Source organism: Rhamphochromis sp. 'chilingali' (genome assembly GCF_963969265.1).
Source record: "Rhamphochromis sp. 'chilingali' genome assembly, chromosome: 14".
Classification (NCBI taxonomy): Eukaryota; Metazoa; Chordata; class Actinopteri; order Cichliformes; family Cichlidae; genus Rhamphochromis; species Rhamphochromis sp. 'chilingali'.
The window spans coordinates 5,720,528-5,738,959 of record NC_137941.1 but is presented as its reverse complement, the minus strand read 5'-3'; the positions used below and the strand labels follow the sequence as shown (position 1 = coordinate 5,738,959).

General features: G+C 40.4%; 1 protein-coding gene across 6 annotated transcripts in view; it reads right to left on the bottom strand.

Moving 5' to 3' along the window:
* gulp1a (GULP PTB domain containing engulfment adaptor 1a) overlaps positions 1-18,432 on the bottom strand; it is a 94,110-nt gene that overhangs the window by 26,370 nt on the left and 49,308 nt on the right. For 3 of the 6 annotated variants that reach the window (XM_080902427.1, XM_080902432.1, XM_080902428.1), the window contains one exon: positions 5,806-5,886. In XM_080902427.1, coding sequence (XP_080758553.1) covers positions 5,806-5,886 — 81 coding nt within the window. Of the gene's footprint in view, positions 1-5,805; positions 5,887-9,843; positions 10,168-10,557; positions 10,743-18,432 lie in introns of those variants that run through there. The other 3 variants (XM_080902429.1, XM_080902431.1, XM_080902430.1) reach the window with 3 other exon arrangements.

Sequence of the window (18,432 nt, the reverse complement as noted above, 5' to 3'; positions counted from 1 at the left end):
AAGTGAAAATACATTGATTTTTTTTTTTGCACTACTAAAGTTGCGGAGTTGTAAAGTATTTTGTCTCACATCAATTATATCATCAGTTATATCATTATCGCAAATTTTCAAATATATATATATATATATATATCGTGATAAATATTTTTGGCCATACTGCGCTGCCCTAATAACAATTTATGAGAATTTAATACTGGCAAATCAGAATTGTTGCTGCACTACGTGAGGTAACGTAAGTGCAGCTTGGTAAGTAAGAGTGGAGTACTTTGTTTGGTACTTTAACCACCCAGTGTTACAGTTAAATACTTCTTAATACTTGTTTTGTTATTTACTTCTTTTTTGCTCAACAGGATCCAAAACAACTAAATGGCACCATAAAACACATCCATCAAAATGACCATAAGGTGAAATCAACGTGTCTGTGCAACAAAATCTGAATTTCACTCAGGACCATCGAAATCACAAGGTGATCATATATTTTTATAAATTACTGGGAATGGAAATACCAGAGCAGTATGGCTTTGTTGAGGAATCAAATAACTCTTTTTCCTCTAACAGGCAACTGGAATGTTGGAAAGCCACATCAGCAAGTCTCAGCCAAAATAGAGCAGCGTCAGACATAGGGATGGGTATTGATAAGATTTTAACGATTCCGATTCCATTTTCGATTCTGTTTAACGATTCGATTCCTTATCGATTCTCTTATCGATTCTTTTTTTTTTAAAAAGGAGAACACTAAAGTCGATTAGCTTAGAACTGTCTTTTATATCTTCTCTTTGAACAAGATAGAAATTTAGGAGTAACATGGCCTTACAAACCCAACAGTGAGATCTTAAGAGATCCAGCCTACGGCTCTTCAATGGGGTGTCACAGGGTCCCCAGGAAAAAAAATGTATATGTAAAATAATAAAATAAATATTCTTCTGTAGCAATAACAAAGTTTAACATAAATTATTCTGTAGCAATTACACAAGAATATCCAGTAATGTCCTGCCTACAATTAAACACATTCACTTACCAAAGTGAAATCGGGGGCATCTGCTGTGGCAAATGGGTGCAAGCCTTTGACCACAAACTTACTCACTGCTCGGTGACATTCGTCTATCCTGGCCTGAAAGGAGACGCTAACGGTAGACTGCAGCGAGAACTGCCAGCATCTGAGCCAGCCAGACTCTGTCTGTCTCATCATGGTCACTAAATGCAACGCACAGTAATAGCAGGTTTTGTAATAAGGTAAATCGCGCTAACATAATATGCAATGCTAATTGATTAGTTACCTGCAGTATTAACGGGAGAGGACGTGGAAACGCTACCGCTGCTGCTGGGTTGAGCGTCGCTAGTCCGGAGCGGATCAAAAACACGACATTCGTTGAAAGCAATCGCGTGTTTTTTGAGCAAATGCTTTTGCATGTTCGTAGTGTTTCCTCCCTCTGATGAAATCTCTACTTTGCAAGTATTGCACGTTGCCCTGTTGTCATCCTTTATCATAAAGTGTAACCAAACTTTTGAGCGTTTGTGCCGCTCAGGCGCCGTGTTTCCTACTGGGTAAAAGACGCTACTCAACGTGATGACGTCATTCGGGGCGACTGGAATCGATAAGGGAATCGTTTTTAAAAGTGGCAAACGATTCCAAGGAATTGAAACAGTGGGAACCGGTTCTCAACAAGAACCGGTTTTCGATACCCATCCCTAGTCAGACAGCAATGGCATGGATTACCCATGAAGGTTTTCCCCATGAACACGGCATGAAAGGTGGAGATGAGGTGGAGGTGGGCTGCAAAGCAGCGTGCCAAGAAACGGCAACACTGAACGAGCTAATGCAGCTTAGAAAGCCCAGCCCAGAGATCTGTAACACTAAGATCAGCTGATCTGCTGGGATGGCGGCCGAGTATGACTTCCTGGCCTGCCCAAAATAACCCTATGCCCGACAGCAAACGCTGCCTACAGACAGGATTGCATTAGAAGTAATCAGCATTGAAGAGTTACACAGTCATCATTTTCAACGTCATGCCATCACTTAAAAAAACTCAGTAGGATACAATGATGGTAAAAAAAAATGGTAAAATGGCCTGTATTTATATAGCGCTTTACTAGTCCCTAAGGACCCCAAAGCGCTTTACATATCCAGTCATCCACCCATTCACACACACATTCACACACTGGTGATGGCAAGCTACATTGTAGCCACAGCCAACCTGGTGGCCACCCATGGTTCCTAACAAGCTAAAAGAGCAATATTTTTAAGTGCTTCTCATAGAGTTCAACTCTTCAGTGCGAGTCACGTCCAGGACCATGGAGCAATCAGCACAGGAGATAAAAATGATCAAGATCCCTGCAGGTAATACCTGCTAGACGTGTTTGCGCCCACAAAACGCAGGCCTACACAGAGACAACAAAGATAAATCAGTGTGGTGGACCAGTTTTTGGTGCCAGCTGCCAGCCAAAAGAGCCAGAGGCAGACAGGACAGGTGCAGAAACAGAAGAAAGCTGTTGGATAATGTGTTGACTATTGATGTCAACTACTACAAATTAAAAAGTGACAGAAAAAACAGCTAACATGATGTAAACCTTTCTTGTGTATAAATTCAAATGGCGACACAAAAATCCAAAGATGATAATTGAACGGAGCGATGTCATCAACAACAAGAGGCAATTATCCTCTTTCAGTCACATTAAGACCTCAGCAAAGACTGAATAATTCATTCCAACGTGAAATCACTGGCGAACTTTTGTTCAGCTCATGCAGGAGGCTGCCGGGCTGCAGATGAAATATTGCACATCCGCTGATATTTAGGATTGATGGAAATGTATTAAGCACAGCTGTGCTCAGATTATTAGGAGACAGAGGAAGTCATGTTCCCAAAGGAGTCACAAACCTCACATCTTCCTCTTATTCTCATTATAGGATTTTTATTTCGATCACTTAAAAGGTACCGGTTAATTCAAACATTCATTCCACGCCTTCATTCACATTTTTGTCTAAGGATATTTTAAGGATAAAGCCGGAGGTGACATTAAAGCTGTTTATCAACATTCGGTCTGGCTTGCAAAAGGAAGTCTGCAGCATCAAGGTCCATGGAACATGAATGCAAGCGGTGAAATATACCGTGCACACACATGACTGGATGTAGATACTTTTTTCAATATTTTGGTTCATGCTCTTTGCATTTATCTTTTCGGGAGGGGAAAGCTTTTATCATATACTGTGAATTCTTGAACCTCTTGGCACCATCTGCTAAAGTCTGACAGTAACAAGTGTTGCAGAAATTCAATCTGCAGAGAAGCCTAAGGGTCAGGCATCTGTTGCTACTCTGATGTAATAGTGCATGGTGGAGGTCAGAAAGCTGCTGTCCTTCTGTTTAGTGAAAAAGCTTTAGCACGCTGTTATGGCAGACACGTAAAAGGATGAACCATTTAGAGCTGTAAGAAGTTAAAAACAAGTGGTCAGTTTGACCGTCTGCCCGTGAGCATGTTTGCCTTCTCTGTGACTGATTTTCCTTTTAGCAGCAGCCCTCTCCTGTCTGCTTTGAGTCCTTCACACCGTGCCTTCGGATGACTTTAATTCATTTTTTTCATCATTCCTGCACACGTGCATGTTTATGCTGAAAACCACAGGAATTAAATAAAAATGTAGCAGCATTTCCGCTCCATGCAATTATAAATGGAAATTTTATGTGAGCTGAGGCCCTTGCAAAAACCTTCGCAAACAGTAGTGAAGGGGGGGGGAAGTGAATTAAAACCAAATATCATTAAAGCCCGGCACACCACCTGGGCCCCGGACACTTTTCCTCAACGCTGTCCAAGGCTTCTCCAGGTCTGATGATTCACACCAGAGGGAGGGGGACAGATGGTGGTAAACACATCAAGCTGTTTGGCAAACGGCAGTCCCAAATATCTCCTCCTCTGCATTTGGGAAGGGTCACTTCGAGACTCGGGAGTGTTGCACAACCCTCATAACTGTCTAACGCTGCAGAGACAGGAACTATACGTGCTGTCGTGACTGCCTAATTCTGCTGTTTTGTTGTCCTCTGTGGCTTTGTGCTAATGAATAATTTGATGTTTTTGTTGATCTATCGCAGCCAACATTTGTCGAACAGCGTTTTGAAGCTGCACGGTTCATCATTTTCATCTTAAACATGAAATCATTTCATCAGAGAAAATAATAAACATTAACATCAGTCAGTTTGTTTATTTTATTTATTTTTTGCGGGGAGCTTTTCAAGCGTGAAGACTTTATAGTGCTGCCAAACTGATGAACTGCACGCAGGAAAAATTTACCATGGCAGCCCTACAGTTGAGCCTCACCGAAAAAGATTTCTGCACATGATTCACTGAATGATTCCAAAAGCTTCCAAAGCTTGATAAACAAAACCATAACAGTGAGGGCTTCGTCCAGATAAAGCTGCTTGGTCTTTCTTATCTCCTACCATGGCATCTGAAGAATTTCTTCTCATTGTTTCTGAGACAAAGAGCCAAAATATGTTTTAAAAATATCTTTTAAAGAAAGAACATACCAGTGGTTGAGCATGTTTAAACCAAGCTTTCCCTTCAGAGATACTGTAGCTTTCTTGAAATAAAGAAATACCCAAGTGACATCACCGCGTCATAGATCTACATTCCTAACTCTTAGTAACTGGGACTTGGATCTCTTGTTGTTTAAGTTTGCAGGGCTGATATCCAAGATATATAGTGGCTTGCAAGAGTATTTGGCCCCCTTGACCTTTTCCACATTTTGTCACATTACAGCTACAAACATGAATCAATTTTATTGGAATTCCACGTGAAAGACCAATACAAAGTGGTGCACACGTGAGAAGTGGAACAAAAATCATACATGATTCCAAACATTTTTTACAAATAAATAACTGCAAAGTGGGGTGTGCATAATTATTCAGCCCCCTGAGTCAGTACTTTGTAGAACCACCTTTTGCTGCCACTGTAAGTAGGTGGGATGCACTATATATTCTGCAACATAGCATCCTCCTCAGAGTAGCATACACATTTTTCTAAAGCTTCAACAACAGCTGCTGTCTGTCTGTCTTTTCCAGCTTTCTCAGTGGTCCAATGATAGAGCTTCAGAGATCCCTCGTGTTGCCATTTTTCCAGCCTCACAGCTTGCTTCACTACCCCACCCACAGTCTGCTTCAAACCAGTGTGAGAACCTACTGACTGATCTGCTAACTAAGAAGCATCAGCCAAATTTAGGTGGCTACTGGATGTAGCTGGGATAATAGGAAGTCCTGATCGGGATATTGTTTATCCACTCTCCTGTTCCACATTTTGGTCACTGTTTGTGGCATCCTCAGACAGTAGCAGATGCTTTCAATGTCCTCCAATCTGAGCTTAACATAATACTTTTCCTGTCCCATTCAATGCAACTAACTCTCAAAGTTTCTATAACATTCACAAAGGATTTGTATTTCCTGTTGGGTTCTCTAGTGTCACCGCCATGTAACAACAGAATGGAAACACCTCACTTCAGCATTTGAATGCACCACCAGGAAGGATTCCCAGATCTCTCTGAAACAAAAACCAGTGTGGGCGTGTGTTTCATTATGATGCATTATTTATGCTGAGGGTGTTTAAAGTCTCTGTGAGTTGATTATGGTTGTGTACTGAAATGAACTGAATCCAAAGATGCCCTGAAAGGTAGGAAAGACTGTGTAACACCACTGGCACAGTGCTTTGAGGTATACCCTGCCCACTCACACAGTTGATGGTACACATTGTTTGTTGTTAAACATCCTCAATGTCAGACATAGCTCAGGTTTATGAGCTACACAAGCGGCGGATATGTGTGCTCACCTTTTTTCCTGTTGAAGGCGCGGTTCATAGTGGAAACTGTGTGTCTCTGTGGTCCCTCCTGAATATCTGCCAATATTCCACCTGGAAAAGCAGCAGGGAGACGCGAGTTAAAAATGGTTTCCACCACAAGCATTCAGCAAAAGACAGAAAGTCAAAAAAAACAAACAGTCTAAAGTTTTCTTTGAAAAAAGAAAAGGAGAGAATAATCCCACCCTCTTAGAGTGAGGCAACCATTTGCTGTCAGAAAGTGTAAAAATTTAACTCTCAGTGTCTCTGCGTTACATTTGTTTACCATGGAGCCACGTCATTCTCATCTCATCTGTGGAGTCTTTAACAGAACTCACTGTTCTTGCTGTTTAACGGTACAAGGTGTGTCTAAGAATGGCAATTTGTACCAAAGGGAAGCAACAAAGCTGCACGGTAAAACGCTGCATTGTTTACCGTGATCCTCTTACAGGCGCTGGCATTAATGTTCAAATCTTTTCAGCAGAACTAGGGCAAATTTTTCAGCTAAGCAAATGCACACATACACACGTTTGTTTGTTTAGCTGTTACTAATCATCTCCAGGTTTTTATTACATTATAGAAAGACAAAGAACCAAAAGGATTTGAGTAATACTGATAATGGATAAAGTAAGAGATGATGTGAAACATGGATAAAAGTCAGATTTCATCCTTCTTTCTTTAAACCTACTGTAGCTGCAGTAATGCATGCGGGAACGCGTCCAAACAGACAAACTGTACAGTACATTGACATTGCTACCTCACAAAAACAAAAGTAGTGATTTCTTTTGGGAATGCAAAGCATCCACCTCCACAATGTCTCCAAATGTGACACTGCTTTGACTGCTTCCGAGCTTTTGCATCAGTTCCCCATGAGAGCCCAGCTTTGGAGAGGACTGCAAGGACAAACTGTCCAGAACCAGGTAGCTGTCAGCGACCCGCACAATCATAATTCTTTACACATTTGCTGGTGGGAAATGTGCAAGGACTGGCACACAACAGCTCTTTCAATCTTTGCCTCTACAAACACATTATATGGGCTATAAAGGAAATGAACACAACTTTCCCCTCTCTTACATTTACAATGCAAATACTGAGCTATTAAAAGTTTGGGGTTGATGAAACAACAAATCTTGTACAAGCTGCTAAATTTCAACATGATCCAAACTGACACATTTTTTAAAAAAAGGGTTTGGTGTTTGCTCTCTACAAGGAACATCCTAGAATAGCCAATGAAATTAATCATTTTTCTTGTTAGCTGTGACACATAAAAATGTCTATTAAGCGTATTAAATCTCAGTTATGTCATTCATCAACTGATGGATATACAGAAAACACCCCGCTGTCCAAACAGCCCATTCTTGTAAAACGTCATGTGACTTGAAAGATTCGAGGGAATTTCCTCAGAGCTCAACGAATAAATGATTAACTTCTTAAACAGAAATATTTTTAAATATTTTTAGAACGCAATAAGAACCAGATGGGTTTTTTAAAGAAAATTATGTTATGATACATGAACTGCTACAAATGAAAGAGCGTGCTTTCATTTTCACAGCTGTGAATGTGAGCTGCAAGTTGTGTGTTAGAGCTGTGAGGCAGTGTTTACCATTTTCTTCTGAAAAATGACTTATGAATTGTTTTTGTATGATTAATTTATTGCAAAACTTGGCAACTTAGTAGCTCAAAAAGCATCATCCAAAAGAACCCAGACAGTCAAAGGAGACTGAAACACAAACACTGCTTATTAGACCCAATTCAAAACACAGAGGATGTGAGCGGAGCTAAACCCAGAGACAGACAATAGCAGCACCGTGATTTGGCACAAAGCAGCCAGGCTCTAATATGGAGGCACATATCGATTCACGGGACTGACACCCGCAGCTATGAAACATATACTTTGGCCTCAGAACAGTTGGGACTTTGTCACAATGTTTATGTGATCATTTGTAGAAAATTCCACTTCAGTGACTTCATTCAGCAGTTTGGTTAGCTTGGTAAAATGTAACCAAAAAAGACCTCAGTTTAGGTGGTTGTTACTTTGGCCTCTCTGCCATTACCTCCCTTCATCAGCTCCCACTGCAACAAACTCTGACGATGTTTATGTTCATCGGCAATTGTGAACAAATGACGACATTTATAAAATGGGTTATAATATGAATACAATTATCAGCCAATACTCCATAGGGCTGAGAAATAAGATTAAAAGTTAAGCGTTACAAAATGAATCGATCACCGCGACATGGGAGGGTAACGGATCATTAGCTCTGACTGAGGCTGTGTCTGAGTCTCATATCTTTATTACCAAGGGGAGAGATTCTGACAAACAAACACAACATCGTTTTGAAAAGAAGACTCATCACTGACAGAAACCAACGCATTTCTGAACTCGCATTTAACAGACTGAAAAATGAAACACTCTAAAGTGCACATAATGAGGAACATAATGATGTGAGGCACATCACTGAGGGGAAAACACACACAATGTAGTGGGGTCTCGCTGTAAGGGGAGCTTTTTTTTCCTCTGACAGAGGCCCTGGAAAAGGTTGTAGAAATTTTAAATGGAACAAGCTTCAGGGTGGAGACTCTGACATTCCTCAGTCAGCTAGAAGAGAAAATCGACTGCTGAAAGAGACCGACGTGTTCTTGCTTAAGCCACACATGATGCCGTTGCAAGCATCACATAGGCAGGTGAACCGCAAGGACACTATTATTATGTGCATTTAGCCAAAGGCGACAGGGAAAGCAAACTCTCCAGATCTCTGCATCAAACTTCTTTGCAGTATTTGGTTTGCCAAATTAAGACCTTGGCAGTCGCTGCTTTGCTACCTGGGACTGTATATTTAGATTTAAGTGCATTCTTACCTTTCTCTTCGAAGCAACAGATATGTGTTTGCTGCAGAATAAAACTGTCTTAAAAGACTCATCTTCCTTTTAATGGTTTCTGGTATTTTGATAGCATCAGTATGGGTTGTTTTAGTTTTAGTTTTTTTCCATTCGAAATTGGGGAGAGAGCAGCAGAAAGTATGAGGGGGTGTGAGCCATCGAGAGCATAAAAAGCCTTTTTAACCTAAAGCAGGACTCTGGAGGTGTAGTACACCTGAAAATTAAAGATAAAATAGACTTGAAAATTACAAAAAACATGCTCCCACTGGAAGCTGTGTTCTACCCTTTGCTTTTCCTTAAAAGCACAATAAGGGATACTGAAGCCCAAGAAAATTTGTAAGAACAAATGATTGGAAAGACTGGATACATGGATCCAAAAGTGAACCATTAAAAAGACCAAAAAAAAAAAAAAAAAAAAAAAAAGGACGGAACTGGCCTGAATCCATAATCGTGCAGAGTGGTTTACACGACCTCCCTAAAAGTCACAGCTAAGAGCTTTAACGTCTTAAAACAAAGATTGCCTCATTCTGGCATCCACAGTGGAAAAAGGCCTGGCAGCCTTTTTGTTTGTTTGTGACATACTTGGACGTAGTGCAATGGTTCGCCTGACACTTGACTGTGATATCACTCATTTTGATTGACAGCTGAAGTGTCGCGCCTGTTTTAATAGCTTCCTGTTTGCCGATTCAACAGCACCCTCTCGGGAGGACGGCAGAACCCGGATCTCTCTCTCTCTCTCTCTCTCTCACACACACACACACACACACACACCTACACAGACTTAACACTGAGCTGCAAATGTCGTCAGTCTTCTTAAATGTTTACCAGCTGCAGAGGAAGCACCGTGTTCTTCTGAATTCCTCAACAACAGTCCACTCTATACTCACTTCAATGGTCAATTAAGAAAGAATTTATAGTATTAAGACTAACAAGAAAAGCAAATGAGCACATATGTCAATAATTAAATGGCAATAAAAGCCCAGAGAGCCTTTACATTGTACTGTAACACATACACACGCACGCGAGCGAGCGAGCGCACGCACACACACACACAGGCTAAGACTTAATTACACAGTACATTCTATGTAGGCTGAATTTTGTTTGTGAATTACGAGCAAGGCTAGTAGAAAAAGTGAAGCAGCAACTACTTACTTAGATTCTCGTCCTTCCAAAAACCATGTCCAGATTCAGACAACTCACCTTCAGTGACTCATACATTTGGAATTTAGCTTGGGAAAGAAACTTACTAGAGCTGAGTGCAACCTACTCTGACCCTGTGCGGTCTTCCTCTTTCAAGCCCAGTCAACGCACGGAAAAACGCAAAAGTTTAACAAACCCCAAAATGTTTCAAAATGCTTCAAATGAAAGCAAGAAAGCAAAGTTAATGTCCCATTTAAAAATCCCCCTCAGCCGCTCACTAATCCAAACCATATGCACTCAAAAGGCAGCGCGCTTTCAACGTGGGATAAGAGCAGAGTGTGCACTGTGGTCCCAACACGATGCCCCAGCAAAGAAAAATCAACAAAGATCCTTTGTTTTCCTCACTTTGCTCTCGCCTCGGCTCTGAAGTCTCGCTGCCTAAGTGCAAGCCATCGCAAATACAATCTGTTTATGAATTTGGTGCCAGGATTCCTCCACTGAATCAACCGTCGTGTTTTTGGTGTCTAATCTGGAAGGCAGTCCTGCTCTCTCACAGCCCAGCACTTTCATCTGACGTGTATCAAATGCAAAATCCTGACATATTTTATAAAAGAAAGGCACCTCTTCCCTTCTACTCTTTAAAAGGAGAGGAGAGAGGGGGAAAAGACCTGCTGTATGGAGAGAAACATGCAAACAACAACAGAGCCGTGATAAAAAGCTACTTACTTGCCTCCAAACTGGGGTGGAATAGTGAAGAGGAAGTTTCAGAGGATCTTAATAGTTTTCAGCTGTGGGCCAGATGGTGGTGCGCTAAGGACTACAGTAAGCAGAGATGATGGGGCTTGCAAGCTCAACAAGAAGTGTTTGCCTAGACACAAGATACTTGACATTCAAACCCAACTTCCTCCGCCCACAGTTTGTCCAAAAGGAGTTTCACATGTGCAAAACAAGAGACCCCTTTGGACAGGGACTATTTTGCTGTGATGCACAGGGGCATACCACAGATGAGCCATAAAAGCCATCTCGCCAGAGGTTGCAGGCTGACCCTTTTGCTGCAGTGTGTGATTCATCATCACACTATGCACCCTGGCAACAGCCTTAGGTCAACATCTTGGCATCAATCAACTCAGCAGTACGGCCAAAACATTATGAAGTAGAAGTAACAACACTTCTCTAACTTGGAGCACAAAAAGCCTCCCTGTGAGATGATGTCAACTTAATAATACCTTTTCCTTTTTCTCTGCACTCTGAAAACATTTACGGCTCAAAGTGTGAGTACCGGCAGCTCCAAGTGTTACACTGCTTTAAAATCTGACATTCAGTTTTTATCACATAGAGATGAACTGCCCGGGAGTGACCTCAAAGTGGGTAGGGGCGATGCAAAAACAAAATTGGAGCTGACAAACAGCTGAATCGGCAGCCTACTTTGTCTTCTTATTGAGATTTTTCTATGTCAACATCTAAAGCGTTATGCAAATGTCGTGTCCCAGCGGGCTATTCAGGAAACTGTCGATCTGAATCTCTCCTTCAAAAACTTTTGAGCATCTCATTGAAGTCCAAATACTTGAGGACAAGCAACTGACCACTTTTATTAAAAGTGTATCAGAGGAGGCTGATCCAAACAGGCAGATGAGGTTGCTCCTGCTCTGTTTTTTAGACACAAGGAGGAGATCAAAATATAAATCATAATCAAATCTCGCAGAAGTCGGTGCGGCGCTACCACTCAAGCTGTCCTCCTCATTTCAGTTTAATGCGCTTCATGTTTTTCATGAGGTGGGGGTACAGTTCTGAAGCCAAGACCTATCACAACAACATTTCTGCTATCTCATGTCACAACACTCCAGCACCATTCACAGAGACACTGTCCACACAGATGAGCTCTCACTGTTACTAACAGAGGCGTCAGAACACGTAGAGGTTAAGTACAGGAACTCGGTGTACGATTTAAGGCACAGATAGATGCATGTAGCTTTTAGTCTTAAATCTACAGTGTTCGTAATGGCCACCAGGGGGTGATACCTGTGGTTGCAAAAAGACTTTCAGTCCTATAAAAGTCTGTAGGAAAATTAAACTTGACCCTGACTTTAACACTTTTCTCAGTTTTTGGGCTCAGTCAGCATTTTCACTCATATTAAATGAAACACCAGGTCAACATTCTGTAAATCATGGTGATTCTAAGTACTCTGTACTAGATAACAAAGCCAAAATATGATAATCCAGAATATGCTCATTGGCCAATAATTTGTGACCGACAGTCAGATCCACCTGATCATCACATCCACTATCAAAACCTTCACCTCTAGACTTCATAACAGGACTTAACAGCCAAGTTAGGAGGAGGAAAATGTGTCAGAAACATCAGAATGACTATGATTATCTGACAGCAATGGCAGAGAAGATGAGAAGGCACCGTTAAGGGTTTGTCAGCAAACCAGTGTGCTGCTAAACATAATTTAAATAAGCATGCTTTACACCAGAGGTCGAGAAGTGGCAATTAAGAAATAGCTTCAAAAGCTAACTATATATAATGATATGCTAATTTTGTGCATATCATATGTTATGTCCCTTCCTCATGTTACTATGCTGGTGGGCCAACACAGCTATTGTTTAGAGTGACCTGGAAATATATCCCAGTGATGCCATTTTTGCATTTCTGATATACATAGGTTAGAGTTTACCATTTATTATGGAGGGTTTGATGCTGGGATCTCTGATCTAAGTGTCCTTTGGTGTCAGTCTCATGATTCGTGTGTGAAACCCAAAACAAACAGCTAGAGAAAGTAATCTGTCAGTAAGTAATAGTAAGTAACTGTTGCTCAAAGGTTTTTCCCTCCTTTTTCTAATCCTCGTGGTTGCTCGGTGTGAACCAAACTGTTGATATGGTGAACTACTTGTAGTTATGGTCAAGCACTAACAGGAAAGTATAAGTACTGAGTTTTAGTTCCCAGCAATTAATAGATGCATTAAAACTCAGATACATTCAAATATGCATTGAAATGCAATGAGAATACATAACATTTTGGAAGCTTCTATATATGTGAACTGCAGCAACTGCAACAGAAAATATAGCTGTGGAGATCAAGCATTGCATCTGGCAAATAATGCCTTTTAAAGAGAAGACTTTTTTAGTTTCCAGCCAATTGAGAAAGGTCACTCGGAGAAGAAAAGAGCACATTTCTTGTTCATTCTCTCTTTTCTTTTTTCTTTTTTAAATCCAGTATCCAGTTAGAGATTCAGCTTGGTCAGGGCCTTGGGTGGCGATGTGTTTATGCTGGCCAGCACAACTTTGGTTTCTGCATGAGAGAGCATTTAAAGCAGGGAGGGTCTCCGGATTTGGGCTGTTCTGTTCGCACTTTATTTTTCTAGGGGTTTTTCTTTGCACTGCCCAGTATCGCTTCACATTTGTGTCTTGTATGAACAGCTGTGGTTAGGTAAGGGAAGTGGCTAGCCGAGACACTTTCTGGGAAAATGGGGACATTTATGTTGAAGAGCCAAAGATATTAATAAATGCCCATAGAGGAGAATTGGGAAAAAATGAACTAATAATTAATGATATCTATAACACTTTAAAAACATCTGTCAGTGTACACAGAAAGAACATATCTGTGTACAACATTATGAGCCTGTCAATGATTAAAAAAAACAACACATTTCACAGGATTAAACATCAATTTTTTTTACCATTTTATGAGTAACAGATATTCGAGGCAACAGCAAAGTGGCACAACAGACACAGCAACTTGAAAGCATCTAGGTCAACCGATAAAAACAATGAGTCATCTCTTCTGACTGTTTCATAACGTGGTTGTAACGTCGCACTTTTGGGAATCATTTCTAATTGAGCAGGAAACCAAATAATTTGGATGGCATAGTGATCGTGTCCAGTTTATTTATTTGTAGATATCAATAACTTAAAGCACTACTCTCACAGGAGAAGACATACGCTGCACCAGATTTACCAAGCAGCTAATTTCCATATGAAATCCCCAGAACGCAATAAAAACAACTAAATACGAGGCTTTAAAGTATCTTCTTCTGGGTTCTAGTATTTACAGTTCTTATGGTTTACAGATTTTCAACAAGTTTAGACTCCAATTATTTCGATCCTTGCCTGGGATGCATGTGTAAGTGTGTTTGTGGGAGTGGGGAGTGGGTGGAGAAGCAGGAATGTGCATCTCAATGAGAAGCATCTCGGTGGATTTTCATTGAGATTTGCAGCCTCCATATGATTTGTGCTTCATCCAGGCAGTGATGCAAAGTGCCAATGTGTGACACCAGAGATGGATTTTCAGTTGGCGTGACTCGCACCGCTCACTGCAATGTGATGACAATGGCCGAAAGAGAAAGCAATCATTTCAATTTACCACCACCGTAAAACCAGTTCAAGCAAATATACGATTCCTAAAAACTAAAAACCAAATACCAAAGGATGACTATTAAGGTCCAGCTCTAGTTGTTAAAATGCTAATCAACAGCAGGTGTAATATCAGTTTGTTTTCATTCCAAGGGTGTCAAATATTGCCATTTTGTCACAGCTGCTGCCATCTCAAAGTCACACGCAAGTAAGTGAGGGAAAACCAAATGAAGCAAAGTGCAAAAGGAGACACAAACTGTAATCTCCCAGCTGACAAACCTTTGACTTACCCCAACACCCCTCCATCTGCCTAATGTGGATTATGGATTTAAAAGAGGTCCATTATCTGTCCGTAACCAGTGTTGCTATGACAGGCATGTTTAACCAAAAGAACTCAAACGTCACCCTGCAGGTGATGCCAGAAGAAATGTCAGGCCATCATTAACGCCATTAGTACGACTCTATGGGGGAGCTTAAATGCCTGGTCAGTAGTGGTGGACTGACGAAATGACAGTCACTGATGCTGCCAGCAGGACTAAACTGGGGCTACAGAAATGCTGTGAACATTGTGCAGTGCTCATCCTTAGATGGATCTTTAATCAGTCCATTTCAATCTTGCTAGTATTACAGGGAAAAAAGCAAAGATATGTATAAATATAATAAGGTTTATATCTGCTGTGTAGAAGGCCGATGTTTGTGAGTAGCAGAAAAATTCAAGAACAGTATTCTATGCCCTTCATTATGCACAAATTTTCTTCCATATTCCACTGGGAAATCATAATGGAAACATATTGTATGCGCAATCGAAAGTTAGAACGATTGCCCTCCGGCTCTGTGAAAGTATTCAACTATTAATGGGCAACAATCAATCACCAGTGTCAGCCACCTCCTACCTGAAACACCAAAGCCTAAACTGTGTGGAACAGCAACCAATCCTCACTGTATGAATGAGCTGAGACCAGAGGGCCACTGGCTGGCTGGGTTTTTTAAGTGTGCATCTTATCCATCACATCCCAAACACATACATGTTAGGTAAGTTGGTGATTCTAAATTGGCAGTACGCGTGAATGTGAGTGGTTTTCTGTCCAGCATGTACCCTGCATGTCACCTTATGACAGCTCGGACAGGCTCCAATTTGACTTTGACCCTGAAACGGATGGCTGGATTCAGCAATCTTGCACAATAGAGGCTCAAAGTGTCCCTGCACATTGGTAAAAAGTGTTTATATCACTTAATTATTTTTTGCAATAAAGGCATCTCTCCTCGACCCACTGTAAACTATCTCCAGTAGTAGTAGTAGCAAAGAATAATCCTAAATGTGCATTAATATTTATTTCAAAAAATGGATTACATCATGTAATCAATCTTCCTCCAAACTGTATCACATGGAAACTCAATAGGTCATGAACTGGTCCTTTGCTGATTCTACACAAAGCAGCTAATTAAAAGACATGGCATCCAATATCATGAGGTACAAGGTGAAAGTGGAAGGGTGTCCACTGCTAATGCTCTTCTTGTTGCTGCAGGCTACAAACTTGCTCGAGAGTGTTCAAAAGGTCTGCTGCTCTGCTGTACTATTGATTTGAATAAATTAACTGTTTCATTCAAGTGTTTTGTTAATTAACCTTTACCCTCCCCGCTGCATTCATCTGCAAGCAAAGGTCTATTCTGCGGTCATATAAGCCAGGGCGAGACCCAAAAACAGCAATTTTGGGAATTCTAAAGGTCACAACAAGCAGTTTCTTAGGAACACCCATGCATTTTAAAAAAAACTTGGCAGAGCTAGTGCATTAGATTGCATTTGAATGCACAAATATATAGATATATAAAGTGTAAAGCTCTTTATATTAGATAACATTTAGATGTCAAATTATAGATTGATATAAAACATGTTGTGCTCCAGGTATAGATATAACAGCTCCACCATTTTAGTGCCTCTGGCCTTATGTAAAACAACAGAAACAGAACAGACTGTGTTTTCCAACAAGGCTGAATACAAATATCTGTATTTGTGTGACATTATTCTTGTAATTTTAATCCCCCACATATGTCTAGGTCATCTCAATTCAAAGAGGCTTTTCTGTAAAATCTTCCCACATGTCATCTGTGTCAATACAACAAACAACTGACAGCCCGAGAAAAACAAAACCCTGTATTAGAATATATTCTCTACTCACGTCTTCCAAATGTGCATCATACAGGCTCAGAAAGCTGTAGTACATTCAGTGTTAATATACAGAATTCATCTCCATTATCTAATTTTTTTTTTTTTTTTAAAAAGGAAGAAAAAAAAAAAACAGTTACAGCTCTGAGATGAAGGGTTTAAATTCATGTTTTAAACGTGGGGCGAATCCCCCCTTAAATGCTTCCAACAAAAAGAACCTTAGACACTTTGGAGGTGATTCTACTTGAAGGTCTGAGGTTTTCTTTTCTTATCTTCGATTGTGTTTTGTCATTCTCCTCTAAGTGCAACATTGCTCTGTTTTTGTTTTGATGGCTTTTCTTTTGTCTCCATGTCATGCTTTGTTCTTTCCCAGTCCTCTGTCACATCTGCACTGGCAAACAGCTTCTTTCATAAGTTTAAAGCATGGATATATATAAGGCAGTTACACTGAAATTCATGGTTGGATTGTTGTTTAACTTTAATAAAATTGGAATCAGCTACCTGAGATTCCTGAGCATTAATATTGTTAACATTAACTTCACTGAAACTGTTGTTTGCACAAGTCCTCACAGCATCTGTTGGTCTGTCCTAAGAGGCTTCTTCATCTTTAGCTAATGATTTAGAATTGAATGGCTCTAGATTCAAAGATTGTCCACGTGCAAGTGTAGCCTTCTGAAACATTAAAGGAGTTTGTAGTCTTGCAGAGATAAGGCAAGAACGTGTATCACAGGTTATCACGGCTGCTTCTCGTTAGCACTTCTGCTCAGCTGTAAATGCTGGGTTGATTGCTGTAGTTATGATGCAGTAAAAGCATGTGCACAAGTCCTTGATTTAAAGGAACTTATGGAAGTATGTGCAGACCTGCACTGAAATTCAAGCCCTGGCTCAGGTCAAAATTCTTCAGTCCACCATTCTGCATAAGATACAAAGAATCAAGCTCTTAAAGGCAAATAAGTGTTAATTCTTTACAGGCCAAAAGCTCTGAGAGAAATTTTCGTGACAATTTTAAGAGGAATAACACACTGTATATTGGATACAGAACAGAATTGCTTTCACTGGCTAACAGACATGTCATTGTTAAGTTAAGCATGGCATTGAAAAAAGCAGAATAGGTGGAGACAAACTGAAGTAACTTAAACAGGAGACTTTGCATGAAATTTGCCAATAGCTGTCATGACCGGCTAGGCCTTCTTCCTCTGATGTGTGCTGGTAAAAATCATCCGCTAATGGATGATGTACTGGGATTGTGGGGCAGAGTTTGAATTCATGGTCTTCTGAACTAAAGCCTAAACCAACTTCGCCATGATTGCATATAAGCATGGTCATAAACCTCATGACAACATCCTCCTTTAAGTCAAGATAAGATGAAGAAGAGGAGCGTTAAGCTTGACTCGGAGATGATGATGGAAAAGAAGAAAGTCGGGTGGGTGGGAGCAGTGCACATATGCCATAAATTCAACCATGCAGAAGAATCATTCCATTATTTTTCATATGCAGGTACATAATTACTAAATTCTATAGAGACGTGTGCCATAGTCTAGAAACATTAGTGGAGAAAATGGAAGAGTTTGGACTGACTGGATGTTTGTGCACACTGAAAGCATAGAGAATAAGTGTGGAATAAGAATAAGAGTGTCTGCAAAAATATGAATCCGTTCATACATCAGGCTTTCTTTAGAGAGGACGAATTTAATATAGTTGAAAAACAAGTGTTTTACCACATTTAAGTAAAACCTGTTGTTCTTCAGTTTAGGGGAATTAAAAGAAATAATTGAAAGATAATTCTCAAAAACCACCGATTTTTTTTTCAAATCGGAAAATCTGAGGTTTTGCATTCAACGGGTGACTAGTTAATAGGCTGAAATATCACTTTTCTGCTTTCAATATTTGAAACTACAGGGTTCAGGTTGTGGTAATTCACTCCATGGAAGATTTTCCACTGGAGCAGTCTCGTGACGACACCCCACACTCAATGTCAGCAGTTCTGACATTTTTGCATTTTGTACTGGTTAGTTGCACTAATCATTTTGTATTGATTAGGATCAGATTATATATCGAGTGAGCCGCAAAACTCACACACAGG